At 40.1% G+C, this 22495-nt stretch overlaps 2 protein-coding genes across 2 annotated transcripts; both read left to right on the top strand.

The window, feature by feature from the left end:
- The first annotated feature begins 5393 nt into the window (after positions 1-5393).
- On the top strand, positions 5394-11964 carry LOC128736607 (all trans-polyprenyl-diphosphate synthase PDSS2-like). The gene is made up of 4 exons (XM_053831097.1): positions 5394-5728; positions 10833-11159; positions 11220-11632; positions 11693-11964. Exons 1-4 carry the CDS (start codon positions 5394-5396, stop codon positions 11962-11964), a joined length of 1347 nt encoding a protein of 448 aa, XP_053687072.1.
- Positions 11965-12194: 230 nt separating this feature from the next.
- Positions 12195-21718, top strand: LOC128734465 (all trans-polyprenyl-diphosphate synthase PDSS2). The gene is made up of 4 exons (XM_053828680.1): positions 12195-12487; positions 19242-19848; positions 20371-21104; positions 21160-21718. Exons 2-4 carry the CDS (start codon positions 19502-19504, stop codon positions 21429-21431), a joined length of 1353 nt encoding a protein of 450 aa, XP_053684655.1. The 5' UTR covers positions 12195-12487; positions 19242-19501; the 3' UTR covers positions 21432-21718.
- Positions 21719-22495: the final 777 nt, after the last annotated feature.

Genomic DNA, 22495 nt, shown 5'->3' with positions numbered 1-22495 from the left:
ATGGCATATTTACAGCCCATAAATCAAAATTAAATTTATGACTAACTGGACGTAAAATGAGTCGTTTTCTCTTTCCTGTGTCGTATGTGGCGAACTCATAGCCAGAGAAGCTTCATTAACGGAAGCGAAATATGTTTACGTTAAAATTACCTATGTTTTAACATTTCACGTTATTCATGGTTTGGTGGTAAAATGTCGAACTTTTGCAATATTCAGCAAAGTCGACCAAATTTTTCTGCTCTTGCGCTTTGAGAATAAAATTGTCTGTCATCAATTTATTGTCTTTTCGACCATGTTTTATCCCGTTTCCACAATTGCACAATACAGACGTTATTGACTGCGACTGCCAACAGTATAATCGATGAATGCTTTGCAAATTTACACAGCCTAAAGTAATACCCTAGGTACACTCATCTGAATGTCGATACGACTGAACTAAGAGCATGCGGTTGAAGATGCTTTTACCCTATGAATCCCAATGTTGATTGGTTTAGAAGATCAAGAATCGCAGTACGAAACAGTGCAATGATCGTTAATAAAAATGATCCGAAATCTAACTGAATATTACTTTTTTACATCACTCTCAGCGACGGATACAAAAGAATAATATTACTAAAATGAGAAATAAATATTAATTGAACTAAAAATCAGAAAAGTTGTGCACAAGACACGACCGCATAAGTAACGTAGGACTACGCAAGTCTCTTTGTAGCGATAGTAGGAAGTATCCTTGTATGTAATATTACGATTCTTCATGTATACAAGCTACATACGCAACGTTTATCAAAGCAGTAACATTGTATACATTCAATCCTCAACCGATTTTGGAGTTATATCCATGAATTGATTGAATCTATTTTATTAAAATGAAACCGTTTGGTAAATAAATTTTTATGATCTGTTTCTACGTTGAATAGTGCTTTTCCTCTGGTAATCGGCAGACGGTACGCGCGAGTTTTCAAAAAGTTGAAAATTTTGCGCAACTTTTCTGCGGCTTACAAAAGAACACTGATAAAGCATTTACAACCTGCAGACGTTTTGGAAGTCGCAGAAAATGTCGCCCGTGACCAGAAAACTTATTTCCGTCATTTGTTGGTCGTTCGCAATGGCGAATAATTCAACTTTTCCCTCGTTGCCTGTGTTATTATGGTATCAACTGGGCAAGAAAATATAATAAACTCTTCAATCGTTGTGTGGCCCTTAAAAGGACCGATTGTTTGATTATCATAACTCCAGCTTGCAATAAACTTGCACTAACGCACTTAACGTAATTCTCTGTTCGGTAAATTGGAGTACCGATAACCGCTAACCAGGCAGGGCTTGTTGCAACGGACCAGCCGGAAAGCCTCAGCAGCTATGCGATCACCGAAGCCGTTCGTGTATGGTCCTGAATCACGATGAAATACCACTCCAAATGGCCAGCTGCAAGTGACGTGGAATGGTTCTGGTCGTTTTGTTGTCGCGAGCTGCATATTTCCTGCCAATTCCAGAACTTCAGTAGCCAGATATTGAATCACGGCAGCGAAATGAGTACTCCAGCTCCAACACACGCTCAGTAGCCGATGAACACGACCGACCGGGAACTGCAAACGTGCACGAGTCGAGCGTGAGTTTCGTTTGCCCTGGCAAACGATGTTGGCAGTAGCTCAGCTAGCGTTTGAATAATGCTGTTCGCCGGCTTACCATATGTTATGTACCAGAGCAAGCGACAAGAATCGGCCACACCTATTTTTCATGGTCCTTCATTCTATCATCTACGTTACATAAAATAGAGCATTTCAATTTCAGTCTGAACAAAAGAGCAAAGTTACCAGTGAGCCGTTCGCCTTTTGCAGCCAAAGAAAAATTACGCAAATTTGTGTTGCTAAAGAAAACTGATTGAAAAGTTCCATGTTTCCTAGTTTTCATCAATTACCGAAAACCGTTCTTTGAAGAACGAGCAAATTCTCATATGAAGGTGCAAAAGATGTTACTAAAACTATTTCATTTTATTAAACCCATGGTTTCATTCATTTTGACGCTTCACCGAACACATTTACTTGGAGCTGGTATATTTGTTGGCTGCTTCTTACCTTCCGGGACGGCCACCTCAACCAGCAGCAACAAGCGAACAGAAGCGCGGGAGGTGATCGGTTAAAATTATTTGATAACAAGCGAACAATTAGAATCAGTCTAAATTAAATAGAATTAAAATCAGTGAGCGAAAATTCCTCAAATATTCATGAACATTATGTTTTGTCCTTAAAAGAACAGCTTGGATGTTCGGAAAGACACTTCTCTGAGCAACTTGGATGTTCGGAAAGACACTTCTCTGAGCAGTGGTGACACGGGACAGCATTTTGTTCAACTCTTCGTTGTTGCGGATGGCCAGCTGCAAGTGACGATAATTCTGGTCGTTTTGTTGTCGCGAGCAGCATATTTTCTGCCAATTCCAGAACTTCAGCAGCCAGATATTCCTTCACGGCAGCGAAACGGGTGCTCCAGCTCCAACACACGCTCAGCATCTGCTCAACAATTTTCGATCGGATTCTATAGTGCGTAAATTAAATACAATCATAAGGAAGCTTAACCTATAGGTTATAGCGTATATATTTCTGTCATCCGTGCTAGGGAAGCACTGACGAGGGAAGGCAAAAATATGATAATAATTCAATTTTTCAATGACGCGCATTGGAAATCAATAGTTTTCTATATTTTTAATATTTTCCAAATCGATTTTCCTATCAATTGGTGTAAATATCTTGGAAATCTATTGAAAATTGACTGAAATATAAGCCGATGCGTGAAAACGCATTTCCACTTTGATGACGTCATTTCCAAAAACCAATCACGAAGCGAGAATTCTGGTAATACATAGGTTCATAATTTTCAATTTTTTAATAGTTCAACATCCATACTTTTCTTCATTTGGGCCAATTCTTAGAAGATTTTCCAATAGATTGGCGAAAGAATATTGAAAATCGATCGGGATTCCACTAAGGTATTAGCGTTCAAAACCTGACCACTTTTCTATACCAGCTATACCAGCTACCTTCCTGAAAGACGTAGTCCTACGTCAAAAACGACGATCCACCGCGCAGTGTATTCTAACCTAGAGACCAGCGCCGGCAATGCTCTTCGTTTTGCCAACTCAGTGGAAGCATGTGTGCCTTTTTCCCTGTCGGTTTACGGCCTTAGTTTCCGGGGTTGGTTACCCGATCTCCAGTAGGGTTGCTCGTATTCTGACCTGTAGAAGGTAGGGATAGGAGTTGCTGGATAGTATGCTAAGGACCGCTATAGGGTCTGTTTTATACCTGCACGTACCCGAGGTACCGATGTTACGCATTCTCCAGTCGTTCACCACGATATTGTGGGAATTTTTACGCACATCTTTTAGAAGAACCTCGAAGAGCCCCTGGCGTTGTTTTATTACAACTCTGGTCTAACAAGTGAGTCGTCGTATGTTCGAATCTCGACTGCGAGAGGCTGTCAGAGTCAATGGGAGCGTAGCACTAGCCCCGTAATTGTCCTGTACTCTAGCAGCTGGCTGCGAAGTCTGTTGAACAAAAACAGAAGGTCAAGTTTCGAAATGTAGCACCTAGGCTTTATTTAAACTGACAAGAGTTATGAAGTTATGGAGGAAAATGGCTTTCTATGGACGCTCCTTAGACTAATCTCGACTACGATCGTGTTTTTGCTCTGTGAGAATTTTAAGTGAACTTCCGGACTATTTCGAATCCAGTAGTGGATTTCGACCATATGCCCGATTTTCAAAATTATCCTGATGATGTACAGGAGAGCGGTGTTTAGAGAAGAATGATGAACCACGAACTCGTGCGTTTCTGCGGCGAGTCCAGTATTCTACCCAGTAGACAATTACCTGCAAAAATGGTGTTCACAGCAAATCCGGTTGGAACAAGACAAGGCGTGACGCAACAAGCAAGAGGACAAGACCTGGTAGTTCTGGCGATCACTGACTGTTTGCTCATGACCATGTATCGTATCAAAAAGAAGAATTACGTTATGCAGACCTCGTCAAAAATTTATATTTAAATAGCAAACAAAATTAATTTAATTTAATATCTTAGAGGCAACACATATGTTCAATGCTTGAACATATACACTTCTTGTGTATACGTTCAAACATTGAACATGCGTAAGCAAAGCAAAGCCTAGGTGCTACATTCCGTTATCGAAACTTGACCTTCTGTTTTTATACGACAGACTTCGCAACCAGCTGTTGGAGTACAGGATTGTACAGGAACCAGTTGCTACGATCCTGTTGACTCTAACAGCCTCTCCTAGCCGAGATTCGAACATACGACGACTTGCTCATTAGGCTACCGTCATACCTTGAGGTCAACTTAGAGGTAGCCAACATGTGTATAGAAGAGAATAAATACTTGGTAAGTCCAATGTAATAGACTAATCTCAAGTTTTTAGTCTTGACCTTGAAATGCGGTCATACATATATATTAATATTTTTTGAAACGATGGTTCTACAATTGATGAAGGGACGGTAGGGAAAGAAATGAAATTTTTTTGGTGAAGGTGGGAAGAGCGGAAAGGAAGGGGGGGGGGTATTGGTAGCTATGCTTGACAAGTAGTCATTTTGACTCCTACCTTTTGTCCAATACTGGAAGGTGCATGAGTCGAACCAAGCTGTAATCTGAGATTACAACCGGATTCGAACCCACAACACCCGCCAGGGCATGTGGTTCGCTGGTACTTGTACCTTTGAACCATAGAGGCGCTGGACAATGTACAATATTAACAGTCCGTAATGTAGTTTTACGATATCAGATTTGATACCTGCGCTCCAAATTTATTTCATTACAAACTTGCAACACTGATCGGCGCGGTACAACTATTACAAAAACATGTTTGCATTCCCTAATAAAACTGTGTCAGGCTATATTATTTGATACGATACTAGTGACTCATTATAGATTCAGCAATTTCATATCATACGATGGCTGTCTTTGGTATAAAACTATGTATTCCGTTTTGATTGCCCAAATTAGACATCGTTTGGCTTCACATTTCCGTTCGGGTACCTCTAACTGATTTGATATACGCACTATCCTGATAGTCGCGAGCACGCAGCTAGCCATCGCAGCGGGGTAGTTGAATGGTGGCTCTCCTCGTCGACGGTTTGTAGACAGGCGCGTTCAGGGCACGGCACAAATCACACCGCTTAGGCAGCACGCTACAGGCAACAGCGAAAGCCTTTTCGATCTTAATTGACCCGCTGCCTCCGCTTTGGCTTAGTCACAGAAGGGTCTCGCGAGTGTTCGGTGTTAATTCGCGTGTGATTTAAGCAGATTTGTCCACGTGTTCAATGAAGCTTAGTGCTTGGTGTGGATGCTAAAAGCTGAAGTGAAGTGAATTCGAAAGTGTAAATTTACAACAGAATGGCCGTTAGTAGAATAGTTCGTGCTTGCTACCAGCAGCATATGCGGACAGGTCAGATTTTATCGCCGACCGGAAGTGTCATTATATTCCAACCCAAACGGTGTGAAATACAGCAAATTAGTTCCAGCTCGCCCACTCTGGGTGACAAGTTGGCCACTGCCAAAGCAGTTCAGAAGCATGACTGGAACCGAGCTGTGAGTGAAGCGGAGAAGATCGTTGGCTATCCGACGTCGTTTCTAAGTCTTCGATGGTTGCTCAGCGACGAGATTGCGAATGTGGCACTTCACCTACGGAAACTGGTCGGTAGCAACCATCCGCTGCTGAAAACCGCTAAGTAAGTTGGTCAGTGTGGTTGGAAGCCACCTCGTATAAATTACCCATTCCGAACTATCAACACGAGATTCGTTAAAACATAAATTCAGACGAGCTTAGCCTCGTTGCTATCTCCAAACGAAAACAGATCCGATCAAACGACCTATAACTTTCTTTGGCTGGCTCTCCAAAAGTTGCTTTGCCAGGCAGCGTCGGATTGTAGTGCCATCAGTATAGTTATACCTACACGCACGCCTCTTTTTTTTCACTATCACACGACCCGAAAAAAATTTCGGCGATGACCAAAACAAAATACCGAAACGCGAATGATGTTGACCAGCCGATAGAAAAGAAAATTTAAATTGCCTTCCACCAACCTTCCCTCGACCTCCACCACCACACCGCACCGTTCGTTACTGCCCTGGGGGGTTACTCGCTGGTGCGAATCCCGCGCGCTGTGCGTTGAGTGTTGGATGGCCTAATCGTTCCGAAAAATTCGGGTTCGTCACTTTCTTTGCGTTTAATGGTGGTCGGTAGATTTTTTCTTTTCTTTTCATTTTGCCGTTACGAAACTTACCTTAATGCTAGCTGATAGGTGGAGCATTTAAAAACAACTGATCCGATTGTGTGTACCGCCATGGTGTCGTTGGCGATGCGTGAAGTATTTTGTCAATGCTCCAGCCTTGTTCGGTCAGTGGAATCCACAGTGGTTATACCTAAGCGGTAAAAACTTTTTTTGCTATTGATGCTATCACTTTCAACTGATTACAAGGTTTTCAGCTTTGTATTTCATACTGAGCTGGGCAATTGCATTTACAACAATCGTTTAAAGGTTCTTTTGAGAAAGCTGAACTTGCATAACGTATGCAATGATTCAATTTTATAAACTTTTTTCAGTATCGATTGATGATTGCTATCAGTTTAGGGCTCTGAGTATAAAATCATGGAAAATGAAATCAGTCATGATTTAAGTTTTAGATTTATCCATCATGATTCTATTGCATTACTAATTGTAGATTTCCTAAGAATGTAACAATGTAGTTAATTGATTAATCATGTCAGCACAAAAGCAAAAAGTGCCTAGAAATTAAAGGCCTGCCAATAATTTGTATCATTTTATGCCTTATTTACTGCAGGTTTTCTGGTTAGCATCCTGCGAAACGAATAAAAGTTTGGCATCATTTGTGTTTACAACAGCAATAATCTAATTTATCGCGCATTTGATCTGATTACAAAAAGCAAAGCCTAGGTGCTACATTCCGTTATCGAAACTTGACCTTCTGTTTTTATACGACAGACTTCGCAGCTAGCTGTTGGAGTGCAGGACAATTGCAGGGCCAGTTGCTACGATCCTATTGACTCTAACGGCCTCTCCCAGTCAAGATTCGAACATATGACGACTGGCTTATGAGACTAGCGCCATACCTCGAAGCCAACTGGAAGGTATCTGATTTGATCTGATTACAAAATAATAGTGAATAATTTTCAGTCCTCTAGCAGAGCTCGAAAAAATTGACAGCCCTGCATGAAGACGAATATAAAACGCATTCGGCGCATACAGTTTGACTCCTGGTAGTAGTCTTTTGTCTGTCAGCCTATGGACATGACTACTGAACTGCCGACAGTGTTTGTCTTTCTCTGTTTTTTTCCCTTCAAATGAATTGCAGTCAATTTTCTTGACTTTGACTGATATTTGTCAGCAGTTCGAAATGAATGAATGATTCGCATTTGATTTAATTCATTATTGTCGTGAATGAATGTAGGCAGAGAACAACACGAACGTGAACACATGTGATTTGCTCGAATCGCTGGTTGCAGATTGGCAAATGTCAAGTTCATTTCATCTGTACTGGAAAGAGCAAAAAAAAATCAGAAGGGTTGTGTACAAGGCACGACCGCATGGGTAACGCAGGACTACGTAAGTCTCTATGAGCGATAGTAGCATGTATCCATGCATGTATAAATACAATTCTGACTTTCTGACAATTCTGCATGACTAACTGACGCAAAGTAGCAAATGAAACGTTTCAAACTATTCTTTAAAAAAATACTTAAAAGAGTCGCTGATTTTCCTCGCTTTGAGAATTGCTGCGTCATGTCACATGAACAAATATCCTTTCAGCTCAGTTTCCCTGGTAAACAACAGTTCCGAGCAAATTCTTCCAGTACCCATATGGATACAATCTGGTAAAAGAAAAGATTTACCGCTCACACTCCACCTTCCTCCTTCAGGATATCAATTTGGACTAGATTCAATATTCAAAGATAAACTCAGTTGAAAGAAAAGGGTAGTTTCATACTTAAACAAAATTGTTTACTTTCAGGACATCAAATTGAATCAGGTTAAAATTTAAATGTTCAAACGATAAGATCGGTTGACGGAAAGGAGTGGTTTTGCACTCTGGCATGCTTCCCAAGCACAGATATCACATTGGTATAGGTTTAAACGTCGTTAAGAATCTTCGACCTGTTGGGACGAGGATCTGTTCTGTTTTTTCTAGCAATAAAGTAATCGAAATAACAGCAAATAGATGGTGTATTTAACTGTCGTCCCTGCCTGTGAAGCAAAGCGATCGCGAAGAAAATGTCACAAGCGTACTAAGGTATATAAATTCCTCCACTACTTTATATCCATCTCCACCTCGGTACCAAGACCTTCCGAACTCCCACTTTCCCTACCAGAAACCATATAGTTCATTTTGGCGGTGTTAACGGTAAGTCCCCAGCTCACTGCTTCCCGTTTAAAATGCGTAATACCCTTTTCCACTGCGCTACAGTTGATTCCGATGATATCGACGACATCCGAAAAACCATGAAACATGATGATAGTCCCGTTCCTTTCCACGTTTCCTCTTGGTACTACACCTTCCAAGGCAATGTTGAATAGCAGGTTAGAGAGTGCATCCCCTTGCCCCTAACGTCTCGCGAATCAGCGATACTAGTTTCGTCGGAAACCCATGCTTCAGCATTATCTACCACAGCTCATTGCGTTTGACTGACCCGTACGCCGCCTTAAAGTCCACAACAGAGGGCTAGTCTGTCTCCCGGAACTGACGAAGGGTAAACATCTGATCCGTCGTAGGACGACCCTCAATAAAACTAGTAATCGCCGACGAAGGACTCCGCTAACGGTCTCAGTCTACAGTACAAGACATCTTACAAGCAGATTTAAGCCTTCTCACGCCTCGAAAGTTTTTACACTCGAGTCGATGTCCTCTTTTGAAAATAGAGCAAATGAGGCCATCCAAACACTTATCCGGCATTTGTTCTGTCTTCCAGCTCCTGACAATGATTCGGTGGATTGCTTCATACAGTTGGTCGCTTCCCGCTTTTAGAAGTTCAGGCGGGATATCGTCCTCCTCAGCAGCCTTGCCGTTTTCCAACTCACTGATCATTTTTTTGATATCCTTTCGTATTGGTAAATATGGGCATGCTGTGGCCATGTTTACTTGTTCATTTAACAACATCTGGAAGTGCTCCTTCCACCTCCTTGCTACCGCCGTGTAGGCAGTAAGTTGCGTAAGTTGGTTGCCAGCACTATAATCATTGACCATGAACAACATTTCTGCACCTCACCATTTTGTAGAAATTCCGAGTGCAATGACACTTTAACTGTGGTTAAAGTCGATATTTCGACTAAGGTTATGTCTTCCAATGACAGGACGGAAGAATCCCTTCCTCGCATATTACGCATTTCCATCTCCGATGTTAATTTTGACGTCATGTTTTAGACACTCTCCATAGATCGTCTCATCTGTCATAGAGCTCGTCCTTGACATCATTGGATTTATTATTTGTCGGATCATAAAAGTTTATTTAGACGGTAGCTGAATAATTTTCCCTTAATTCTCAATACACGTCCACGTGTTTATGCTTTCCCAACACTACAAATCACCTCAATGTTCTGCCTTTTCACCGCTACTGTAGTCATTGTGGTACATGAAAGAAGTTCCTGGACTAGGGTCTACTCCACGGAGCTGACTTTCTCCAGAATTTGGCCAAAGTACGTCCTGAATATCAGCGATCTCTTCTCCGAGTCGATGTAGCTCTCGAGTAAGCAAGCCAGTTCGTGCCGGTTCATGGAGTCTTCGGAAAGTCCAGATACCAAGTTTCCAATCGTTATTGATTATTCGTTTCGTTGTTCTTTGTCATGTCCTATACCGATTGATTCGTTTCGGATCACAGACTTTCTTAGCACCCTGAATCAAACTGTTGTGTGCTGTTGTTGATTGTTTTCAGGATCAAGCAGTTGGCGGAAATCATTTTCGCGGCAAGTCTCATTAGGCGAAAAAATTTTAGCGAAAAGAATTATTTGGTGTAAAACTGTTACACAGAGAATAGCTTTTTTCGGAAACTATATTTTCGCAATAAACTAAACGAAACGAAACGAAACGATAAACGAAATTTCGCGAAGGTACTAAAGGTCAGTAGACCTAGCAATACAATTTAACCTAGATAGGAGTGATTTCCGAGAGGGGGGACTTTCCCTCCGCAGTGGCCAACATTTCCGACAGCGGATCATGAGCAAATGTTTTCTGCGAAATGGTATTCCGCGAAACAGTTACTCCGCGATATGGCCTTTGCCGAAATTTTATACAACCGATAATTTCCTTTTTATTTTGTTTCATTTCAATTGAAATTTGACGTTGATTTCCAACAACATACCTACATAGCTGCAGTGAAATAACTATGTTCGCAGCTTGGAAATTCCACGGAAATATTGGCCCTGGAGGGGATAGAAGAATTCGCTATTACTTATTTTTTGTTCCGGTATTGTATGAAATAGGTACATATGGTCACAGTTCATGTAAATTCAAATGAACTTTAATAATTAGCGAGCTCAACGTACAAAGAGTGTCTAAAGCTAGCTGTTTCCAGTTTACACTAAAATTATTACTCTTGGTGTTAATTTATTTCGCACGTATGTGCTTTTATATCAGAGCAATGCTAATTTTCAATCCAACATTATATCATTTCAACATATCTATGCAAAATTTATAGCTTCATTCTTATTTTCTTTTTGTCTTTCATTTTTAGAGGCTTACGGTTGAATGAAGAGATTTAATTCTCGAACCCTTAAATTTATGAGAAATTAAACAAACTATTTTTTCCTTTACGCATTACAGAACTCTCGTGTACAACGATAAAAACCAACGACCGTGGGGTTTAATCGTCCTGCTAGTATCGAAAGCCGCCGGGCATGCACCGACCATACCAGAAATGGACCAGGATAAAAGTGCCGGTGTGCTGCATTCGCAGCGAGCACTGGCGGAAGTGACGGAAATGATTCGCACGTCGCATCTCATCCATCAGGGAATGATCAACCTGCAGTCAATGGACAATGCAGGAAACAATCTCAGCGGTGACAGCGAGACGATATTTGGCAATAAAATGGCCCTGCTCGGGGGAGACTACCTGTTGGCTAATGCTAGCCAGCAGGTTGCCAATTTGCGGTAAGCTAGCACTGCCACAAAAAATTATAAAAGATTTTACTCAATAAAAGTTTATTTTAGCAATCAAGATCTCAACATGCTTATCTCGTCCGCTTATCGAGATTTGGCTGAGTCAAACTTTATCGGTGACCGTGATGAGCAAAACAACCCATTACCTTCAAAACCGGCGTCGACGGCAAAAGGTAAATCCGCGCCGGACTGCACTCTTAGCGAGCTATGTTTTGGTGATCTGCAGGATAACACCCAACCGATGAGTATGGAAGAAGTTCTGGGTAACCCGGAGAAGGAATGGTCCCTGAGACACGTGCTCGGCGGCGGTAGTCTGCTGGGAAAAAGTTGTCAAGGAGCACTAATGCTAGCCGGACAGCCGGAAGAACTCCAAACGCAAGGATATCTGTTTGGAAAACATCTGTCGCTTGCGTGGCAAGCCTACATCGATTTGCAACCGTTTCTATTGAACAAATTACAATCAGGTAGAATTTTAAGTGATGTTACACATGACCATTTAATACTTCAATTATTTCTCCTTTCAGATGCTCAGTTTAGTTTGGTGTCTGCTCCGGTGCTATTCCATCTCGAGCACGATCCTAGTATCTACGAGCAGATCGAACGAGGACGCACATCGGTCGATGAAATTGACTACCAGCAGCTGCATTGTGCTGTAAAAGCCGGTCCCGGACTGGAGAAAACGAAAAACCTAGTCAATAAGCATAGCCAGGCTGCGATGCAAGTTTTGGATCGATTACAGCCGTCCGATGCGCGTACTGCACTGCAGAATATTATCCTCGCAATGCAGGAGCTGTAGCAACAACGGTCGGTTTGAACGGAGCTTTTTTCCTAGTTCGGTCGAATTATGCGAGGGGTCGCTTCGTTACGTTAAAATGTGCTATGAATGAATTTTTGTTATGACGGATCATCAGTAAAGTGTAAACAAAAGTGTACGATACTAACGGTAGTGTGTGTGATAGTTTAAAGTGAAACGTCAGTTCGCGGAGGAATGAATGAAAGAAAATGCAAAGCAGTCAGTGAACTTACATCACAGCACGGCGCAGTCACAGTATTGAAGTGAAAGGCAAGTGCCCGAAAAGATACTCTGCAGTGATTGATTCGTGTAATTTTAGTGACAGAGTTTTCTGTAACTGGATGTTATTTAACAGCAAATGTGTGCAGACAACAGGATAAAAATATTAAAAAGTAATTGACAGTGCAATCTTATGGCAACCTAAAACGGTACCCAACGTGTGTTCATCGAAAAGTTTACGATGTAAATAAAAGAAACTAGTGGTTGCATCAGTGTGCGTAAATTGGACGAAATTCAACAGATAAGGGTGTGTATGGATTTGTATTTTCTAGTGTAACGGGTTGGTTTGTATTGAATTCATTCATCTTTAGAAAACGAAATAGCTTGAATGATTACCCCTTTCTAAAAGAAGCATAAGCTGTAGATTTTGAACACTATTACTTTAAAATCGGCCAAAAAGTAACACGATTAATGTTTGTGAATAAATATATTGTTTGGTGTTTCATTAAAAATCAGTTCTGCCCTTTAAAAAGGGTGGACATTGAGTTTTTAATTGGAAATGAAGAATCACAATTCCAAAAATTGATGTTTCAAAATCATCTCAATAGATTTAAAGGCTGTTTTTTTATAGCTCTAGATTTGAATCGTACTTTCCACACACGAACAAAAATTTAAGATCATTTTTTCTTTAAAGTATAGGGTAGTAGACCTATTTGCAGCCTATTCAATCAGGGATGGTTCGGTCACTTTGACACCATTTTGATTCTTTTGACAGTACCGTCTTAGCCGAGAAAAGCCAAGTAGCCCACAATGGTCTAGAAATGAAAAAGTCCGGACATTAGCAATTGGATAAAAAATGCGGTATTTTACAAGGGTGGAGTTTTCAGAGTTTATTAATAAAATATGGCGCATCTTTCTGCATCATTTGAGTGACCGTGAATTCACCTATTAGGGTGATATAAACTTTTATTTTTTTAAATAAACTTCAAAAGCATTGTTTTCCTCCAAAATGTTACAGAATATGCAAAAATAAGCTACTTTTCTGAATATAGTAACTAGGTAGTTACTGGTGGCGAAATATAATGTGTTTAGAAAGAGCACTTTAAAATCAATTATACTCAATAACTTTTCACACGATTTTTTATTGCTCAAATGTTCTACAAAATTCTTTAGTATGCCAAAATACACATTTTCTGTGAACACTGTTTTTCACAACGATGCATACTTTTGGTCCTTGTCAAATAAGCCGGCATAATCGTGACCAGTTGATCGATTATCTCATAATCGGAACATAATTTAATCGATTAAAAGTTAATCGATTATTTCAGCGTACAATCGATTGTTCGATTAATTTGTTTATGTAGTCCAAATTCCTTATCCATTCCTTCGTATTCCATCTATTTTCCTTCCTGTGCTCATCAGATAAATTATGACTCGGGCAAGATGCGCAAAGCACAAGTCTTTCACACGACTGTGAGGAACGTGCTACTCGAGCTACAGTTGGATGCTGATGATACCTGATAACTTACAATAAGAATGCTGTTACTTAACGTTACATTGTTTACTGTAATTGCAATGTTATATAATCGCAGCCACAATGTTACAGTGTAATGTAACGATGGCATGTGAAAAAGCGAAAAAATTCAATGTTGCAGTCACTTAGGTTACATAATTACAACACATCGTAAGACCGTTTCATAATTTCATGTTAATGGTATGTAACAATGTTGACTGGGGAGTTGGTAATTTTTTAAATAAAGATTGTCTGAGAAAATCGGAAAATTTCTCGAAATTCTAGGTTTTTTAGGCCGATTTCGAGCGATAATTTTGAAATATCCCCAACACAGGCTTTACACGGACTAATTGCAAACGATTGTATGTACAGTAAATATTCAGTAGTTGGTTACGCAAATTTATACTTTACTGTATTGTAACAAATGCCCTGAAACATTGCTGAACAAAACATTGAAACATTGCATTGAAAGTTTTGCTTTGCTTTTTGCCCTGAAACATTCTTATACATTTGATAGATGCGGTCAAATTTTAATTTGCTAAAAGCCTAAATGTTTGTCATGGAACCCACAACTTACTATCAGCTATTTTTATACTTGACAGCAATACATTCGAAAGTATGCAAGTAATTCCATGCAACTAACTAATGCAAAGCAAATTAAGCAAAGCAGATTAAATGCCCAAAGCGTATTTTCGGACCAGAACAAGGTTGCCATTATGCCAGATAAATCTGGATTTTACCAGGTTTTTGATTGCTCGTCAGACTAAAATCAATGCTCAAAATCTTGTAGATATTTGGCAGAGTGACAAATTTTTGGCACAACATGTTTTCTTAGGAAACGCTTATTCGTATAATTATCAGGTATCAGCATCTTTGGCAGCAGCAGCACGTTCCTCACAATCATGTGGAAGATTTGAGCCTTGCCCATCTTGCCCATGTCATCATTTACCTGGTGAGGACGGGAAGGCAAACTTGAGGAATAGGAAGGGGTGGATGAGGAATTTGGACAAACACAAACATATACATACCGAGAGATTTTTGTACCCCCGAGGGGATACTGCAATCCTTGGTAGTTAATTTATCAATAGTACACCCCCTGGGAGGTATACTCATGATAAATATGAGCTTATTGCTCAATACCGCTTTCGGTAAGAAACATCAAAATGTATCGTAATTTTAGTTTCCTAAAATCCGATTCATTTAAGACGTAGGGTCAAAAGATCCTATGACGCAATTGTGCTACTGCAGGACAGTTGCAGATTACGTGATATGGATTCAGCTCGCTGAATCGTAGCGATATGATAATTTAGTCTGCAGTAACCAGTCAGTGATCTGACAAGAATACTGCAATTTACCTTTGAGTGTTGCAAAAGAAATTTCACAACCTTCTCACAAGGCTTAACAATGAAACTTTTCGTTTGACGACAAGTTTCAAGATTTTCCCAATAACGTACATGTTCAGATGAAAATAAGATCGAATCTTTTGTTTTATCCAACATGCCGCAGTTGGTAAAGCAGGTTTCGGTCCGAAAACCGACTTTTCTGCTCCAGATCTAACTAGTTCATCAGCCCATTTTCGGTTATACCAGAATGGCCAGGAACCCAAACCAGATGAACGTCATTTAGAATGGTTAGTTCTTCTAATTAGGTGTGGAAGGCGATGACTGTTTTAGATTTAGAATTAGCCGCACAAAGGGATTTTATAGCGGCTTGACTGTCAGAACAGAAGTATGTGTAGTTATTAAGAAGTATTAAGATAATCTTGCCTATCAGTTCTTTCTGAAGTGCAAACTGAGCTCCGCACATAATTGCAAGGATTTCAGCTTGAAAAACGGTGCAGTAACTACCCAACGAATAGGATTCCTCTAATTCCAGTTCACGGCAGTAAACACCAGCACCCGCGCTCGTCGTATAAGGAACCATCGGTATAACAGACCACATAGTCGGAAATTTTCCTTTCCATGTAGCCTGACATCCACTCCTCTCTAGGAGGAAAGTCACTTGAGAAAGTGCTGTTCGGGAAAGTACGCATGAGCGTTACATCGCTAGGAGCAAGGACAAAATTGTCCCCAGCAACAATTTGCGATTACAATCGAGCAGTGGTTGGAGAATTCGCGAAAAAGTGATCATTTGATTCGATGAACATCCCTCATGAACATACACTATTCGCCTGCCTCGCCGATAATGCACGCATCAGCTTTGAATTTTATCACGAACAAAACCTCAATGTGAACATCAGAATTTGTTCAAAAATTGAATATTGAACATTGAGTGTGTTCGATTTATCGGATATACCGTGAACGTACCATATTCTGCGCAGTTAAGACATTTTTATGATTCTTCCGCTATTATAAGTATTGTAGACTTAAATTAATAACGTTGATGGCAGCAACGTGTAGTGCTACGGTCTATAGTATCTGGTAAAAAACATGGGAATTAAAAATCGACCAACAATTGCGTATATTTTTTGTTTTGTAAACTTATCCAAGGTGCCTAATTCTGCGCACTCTCTTGCCCATGTTCCTAATTCTGCGCACCTAAAAAGTAACAATAAACACTCATACCATGTTGTTTATGTCTTTATACGCTAAAAGCACGTCAAAAATCCGGCATTATGAATCCATTACCATAAATAAATCCATGATTTGGCGTTCTTGTGCTGTCCAGATGGCACAGGAATATTGTTATCATGATAACATGATAACATTGTTATTGATAACATGAAGGGCGAATTGATTCGGGTTTTCTACATACTGAATATTACACTTTAGAGACATATTAAAAATTGTGTTTTCATGTAGAAACCACTTCGCCACTGCCTGACAGCTTCATGAAGTTGGACATTAAAAAAAAACAGAAATCATAGTTCCATGAATTGGCGCTCGTACGGACCCCGAGTCGCAACACAGGATTCCAATCAATGCAACTTAAAGGTTCTACTTGAATTTTCATGCCTCTATACCTCAGCCATTTGGGTGAGGTATTCTTTCGCGATTTCTTCGAAGGATACATTACTGCGCAGAATTTGGAACATGAATAAAAAATCTGTGCCTAAATCTGCGCACTACTGCGTCGTATTTTTCCAACGAAAGCAAGGCATGCAATCACTCTTTTTGTCTAAAACATGACTAAAACTAATTATTCTTTCTAACTATGCTGGGTAATTTGATCATTGCAAGGAATTTCGATCATAAATTTGTTAATTTTCTAGAATGACAATTTTAGCGTTGGCGCTAATGACGCTGTTTTCTGACGTATAAAACACTTTCAGTTTCAGTTTAATTTATTTCGCTGTCAAATATTATGGCCCTTTTGTGAATAATGGCGTGATATTCAATAGGCATTTATAAAAAAATAACACAATGGTCATAGTTATGCACAATGTTGAAATATACATATATTAAGAAAAATGCGCAAAATTAGGAGCTGCGCAGAATTAGGGGCGGCTACGGCAGAATGCCCGGGGACGCCGGAAAGTATTCAAAATAATATTACCACGAAAAGGGAATAGTTTAAAGTAGTGTTAGTGGCTTTACAAGTAGCAGAAGACGGTAAATCGCACTTTTGCGTTGCTCACGATATTCGTATATTCAGCGATGGTACAAAGCGTGAGCGTATGTTGCTCATTGTTATAGGCGAATTGAACCACTCGCGTAGCTGTTTTATCATGATAAAAACCGTTTGCCGATGCTCGGCGTATCTATTCATTTCGCGAGTTTTCCAACCTCTGCAATCGAGTATGACCAGTGCAACCGTCCACAGACTGCCAAAGGCCAATCACGTGTAGTCGATAAGCACCTATTAGTGCCTCTTGCTTCAGGTGGAAGTGTAGAGGTTTAATATTTAAAATAACTTCTAGGGCGGCAGTAGGAGTTGTAGTAAATGCACCAGACATTGCCATTAAACACATCCTTTGAAGATGGTTTAGCTTTGTCTGGACAGTCACAACCTCCCCTCTCTGCCACCATACAAGCCAACTATACGCCAGTATTGGTCTGACAACGACCGTGTATAACCAGTGTATGTATTTGGGTTTAAGCCCCCAAGAGTTGCCAATTGCTCGTCTACATTGCCCAAAGGCCATGCACGCTTTTTTAATTCGGAAATCAATATTTGTAGACCAGTCAGGTTTTTGATTGCTCGTCAGACTAAAAACAATGCTCAAAATCTTGCAGATATTTGGCAAAGTGCCAAATTTTTGGCAGAACATGTTTTCTTAGGAAACGCTTATTCGTATAATTAACTTTTTAACCCATTAAGCCCCACACGTTTCCTAGCAGGGATAGAAAGTTGAAACTTTCAGGAAAATTTTCTTTTAGGTCAACTAAGAAAAAGCCGCTGACATGTATTTTTAATTTTGACCCTGTGTCCCGCAACGCTACGGTGCGAAAACCCAACGCTGGGCATTAAGGGTATACCGTTTTTGTATACCTTCATTATTATGCATATAAATGCTTCATACTTTTTTACCGTTAAATCAAATTTGGATTTTTTTTGTGATTTTGAGTAATAATAAAGATTAAATGAACGAGTTAGAGTATTACATGTTATGTTTTATGATAGATATCGAAACATTTGGATTGGAGACCATCTTTGCACTAGACGCATAGTATGCAGTTTGAATGCTAAATGTATATCATCGCAGATGATTAAATGCCTACCAACGCGTTCCGGAAAGGTTGTAACATTAAATTTGGGTCCATGAAACTGTCGTTGCCATCACTCAATTCCTTCAGATATTCCGGAGGCAAAGGTACTTTAACAATTTTATTACGCTCTTATCACAACGGCTTCTCCATCTGCCATCAGTGTTTGAAGCTGCGAATTCTATGCTATGTAAACTTTTATAATGTTTCCGAGATATTTTAAATAAGCGAAAGATAAGATTTACATTCATTTGTTTACTAAAAGGCAACGACATCAAATGAAACACCGCAGCGAACGAACGAAAACATACGTTCCCGTTGCAAATTTTGAATATTACTTCCTAGCGTTGCGTTTTCGCAACGCAAAGGTTCAAACCTATCTTAAAATTACAAAAATAATCAAAATTATGAAACAAAGATTCTTACTAACACTGGTTGATAGGTCAGGCGTTAATAGAGGTAAAATTGAGTTTTATGAGCAGTTTTCCTAAACTGTCTGAAAAATAGCAAAACCTGTTGTTTTGTCACAGCTGTAATTATGTTACATGTAACATCTAACCTTTGAGCAAAAACAGGTCGATTAGATTTTTTTCCAATCTTTCTTTGTTTCTCAGGGTCCAAGTTGATATCTTAAACCGGGCCTTCTCTAGAAGCGAATGAAAGTGCGTTGCGTTTTCGCAACGCTGGGAGGAAATGGGTTAATGATAATAAGAATTTCTTTGGAGTAAAGAATTAAAAAAACTCATTTTATGCAAACAATTATTTATCAAATAGTCATCAATTAAATCAATTCATCAAATAATCAATAATCAATAGTCAATGAACCTATTTTCGCTGTATTATATGCGTATTTAACAGTTTTTAATTATTTTTTGGATATTTTCTGTTCCTTTTTATAACAGAAACAGACGCAAATCGAGCCCGTGCGGTACGCAGGAAGAAATTCACAATCTTTCTTCTCGCTTATGGTTTCTTGCGCAGCAGTAGCGAGCGACAGAAGCAGAAGTAGCGACAATCGAACCAGCACGTCTGCACAAGCAAGCCGAACCGAACCGAGAGAAGCGCGCCTGTAAAAACTGTGCCACTTTCACGTTGTCGAACACCTATTATCACGCGTAAAACGTTATCTAGAAAAGTGACCAGTCACCAGCGTTCCCGAATCATGTCCCTCAGCAGAATTTGTAACCTTCAATCATCGTACCGAGTTGTGGCCAAAGGATTGCATCTGAGTGGACCACCGCCCCAAAGTCTAGCCCGACTTGCTGCAGTGCGACCAATCAGTTCTACTCGACTGATTCACGACAAACAGGCGGCTGCTGCAGCAGCGGTGGTGAAACCTGTCCAGAAACAGCACGACTGGAATCGAGCCGTGAGCGAGGCGGAAAAGATCGTCGGATATCCAACTTCGTTCCTCAGTCTGCGATGGCTGCTCAGCGACGAAATTGCCAATGTGGCACTGCACCTGCGGAAGCTGGTCGGAAGTAATCATCCGCTGCTGAAAACGGCAAAGTAAGTGTACAACTGGTTTAGTGAAAACAGCATGGGAAACCATTCCAGTCACGTCGGTTGACCTTGAAAGTTGCATGCCCGCGTGGCTCGCGCGTCTGTTTACGCAAGGGCTGGTTTGGTTTAGGTTTATTCAACATAAATACGCATACTGGGTATGGCGGCATAGTTTAAGTTAAGTGATATAACGATGCGGGTAAAACCTGTTGTGGGAATCTCATGGTAATAACGCGAATATGACGAAGAAATGAAGATATTGACGTCAATAGTCACATTTACATCGGAATAAACAGGAATTTCACCATCAAGCACTATCAAATTTAAAACAATAATTAGCTTTAGAAATTTTTTTGCTCAGATATAATAGTTTTCGTGTGTTTTGTGAGTATTTGTGCCTAACTAAAATAAAGACTTAGAGATTGTTTTAGAAAATAATAACATTAGATGTTTAAACTGGAAATATGTTAACCAAATAATTTAATTTCACTACAGATATTTCTAAAAGAACCTTTCACTATTTTGCAGAATCTTGATCTACAATGGCAAAAACAACATGCAAGCTTGGGGTCTCATCGTGCTGCTCGTTTCGAAAGCAGCAGGCCACGCGGCTTCAGTGCCGGACCTGGAGCAGGATAAAAGTGCCGGCGTTTTGCACTCACAGCGTGCCTTAGCCGAGGTAACGGAAATGATTCGCACCTCTCATTTGGTCCATCAAGGGCTTGTCAATCTGCAACCACTGGCGAACGCCGGCAACGAACTGAGCGGTGATAGTGAAATGATTTTCGGAAACAAAATTGCCCTGCTTAGTGGCGATTATTTGCTTGGAAATGCTTGTTTGCAGCTGGCTGGGTTGAGGAATCAAGAACTCATTGAACTGATCTCTTCGTCGGTGCGGGATTTGGCGGAGTCTAACTTTGTCGGTGATCGTGATCAACAAAATAATCCGCTTCCTTCGAAGCCAGAACCTAAAGCTGCTAGTTCCGAACAGTTGGGTGATGATTTGGGACTCGGCGATCTGGAAGACAATACGCAACCGATGAATGTCAAAGATGTTCTAGGAAATCCAGAAAAAGAGTGGTCGCTGCGACATATTCTAGGAGCAGGCAGTTTACTTGGTAAAAGTTGTCAAGGTGCGTTGCTTCTCGCTGGACAACCGGTAAAGCTTCAAAAACAGGGCTACTTGTTTGGGAAACATCTTTCACTTGCCTGGCAGGCTTGCATCGACTTGGAGCCTTTTAGCGGCACTAATTTACCGGCAGGTATGCAACTTTGATCAACTTTTGAGTCAATTAGTTTAAACTTAAATATTTTCAGGCACGCGGTTTAGTCTTGTATCGGCGCCCGTTCTCTTCCACCTGGAGCATGATCCTAGTTTGTATGAGGAAATCAAAAAAGGGCTTGAGTCAGTCGATAATATAGATTATGCCAAAATCCACGCTGAAGTGATCAAGGGACCGGGACTGGAAAAAACGCGTAACCTTCAGAAAAAGCACAGTTTGGCTGCGATGGCAGTGCTTAACGAGTTGCCACCTACGGATGCACGAACTGCACTGCAGAACATAATATTGGCTATGCAAGATTTGTGAGAGTCGGCCGCGTCGTACGTTTCGAACGATACTAAAACAGGAAATTCTTTCTTCCGTTTCCTTTGGCAGTGAGAAAGGAAAATAATGGAAGAAATTATGCTTGTGAAACAAAGAACAAAAAAAAAGACCATTCCGTCCAGTCGTGAAAGACCTATCTATATAATCCAGTTAGATTGCCGTTAGAGTTATTCGATATGTAGCTTGTTCTCGTACTAATTATTGTTAAAATTAGGATTATCTTACTTAGTAAATTTATTATTCAACGTTAAATTGTAAGCGGTGACAGTTTCTCCTCTAAATAATATTGAATACTGTTATATTTACTACGATTTTTATTGTCACTCTTCTTATCACATTACGAGCTTAGTACAAACAACACGCTGTGAACGATACATTCTACCGGGACTTAACAACTTTTTAACTACTCTTTTCTCAGAATTCAGGATGGCTTCACTGGTCGGCAAGAAACCTTCAGCAATAAAAGCACAAAGTCTATGAAATGGAACAATATCGTCTAAGGCACACAGACACAGGAATTAAGGAGAGTAAAAGTAGAATACAATGAAACAACCTCTCATGTCCTCTCCACCAAAAAAATATTAAAAAATTGAATTTGTTTACACCAACCAAAACAATCAACTGAAAGTGTCGAAGTAATTCAGAAATACGGAAAAGGTCTTGTGTTAAATAGGTAGTATCAAAAGTAGCACAGCATATCTTCAAGGATAACACAGCCAACCATCAACAACGCGAAGGTTCTACGTGGAAGATGACTATGGCAAAAAATTTATACCTTTGTTCTTTATTCATTGTATCTTGCACAATTTTTGACATACCTAGTACAATTATAAGAACATACAATTCTGTTGTGTGCTGTTCTTCTACTGGAGCAAAATGGCTCATTTTGAACGGGGCATAATCAGTCATTTTGGCAGCTCATGTTTTGCTCATTTTTCAGGTTAAGTGTTACTTCTGAAGATAGAAGAAAACATTAGCATTTGCCCTTCACAATACTTTTTGGGCAAAAATGGGTCGTGTGTATAAAAAGAACCTTGTGCATCGTG

This window comes from Sabethes cyaneus, chromosome 2 (genome assembly GCF_943734655.1).
Source record: "Sabethes cyaneus chromosome 2, idSabCyanKW18_F2, whole genome shotgun sequence".
Taxonomy (NCBI): Eukaryota; Metazoa; Arthropoda; class Insecta; order Diptera; family Culicidae; genus Sabethes; species Sabethes cyaneus.
This window is presented reverse-complemented; position numbering and strand designations above follow the sequence as displayed.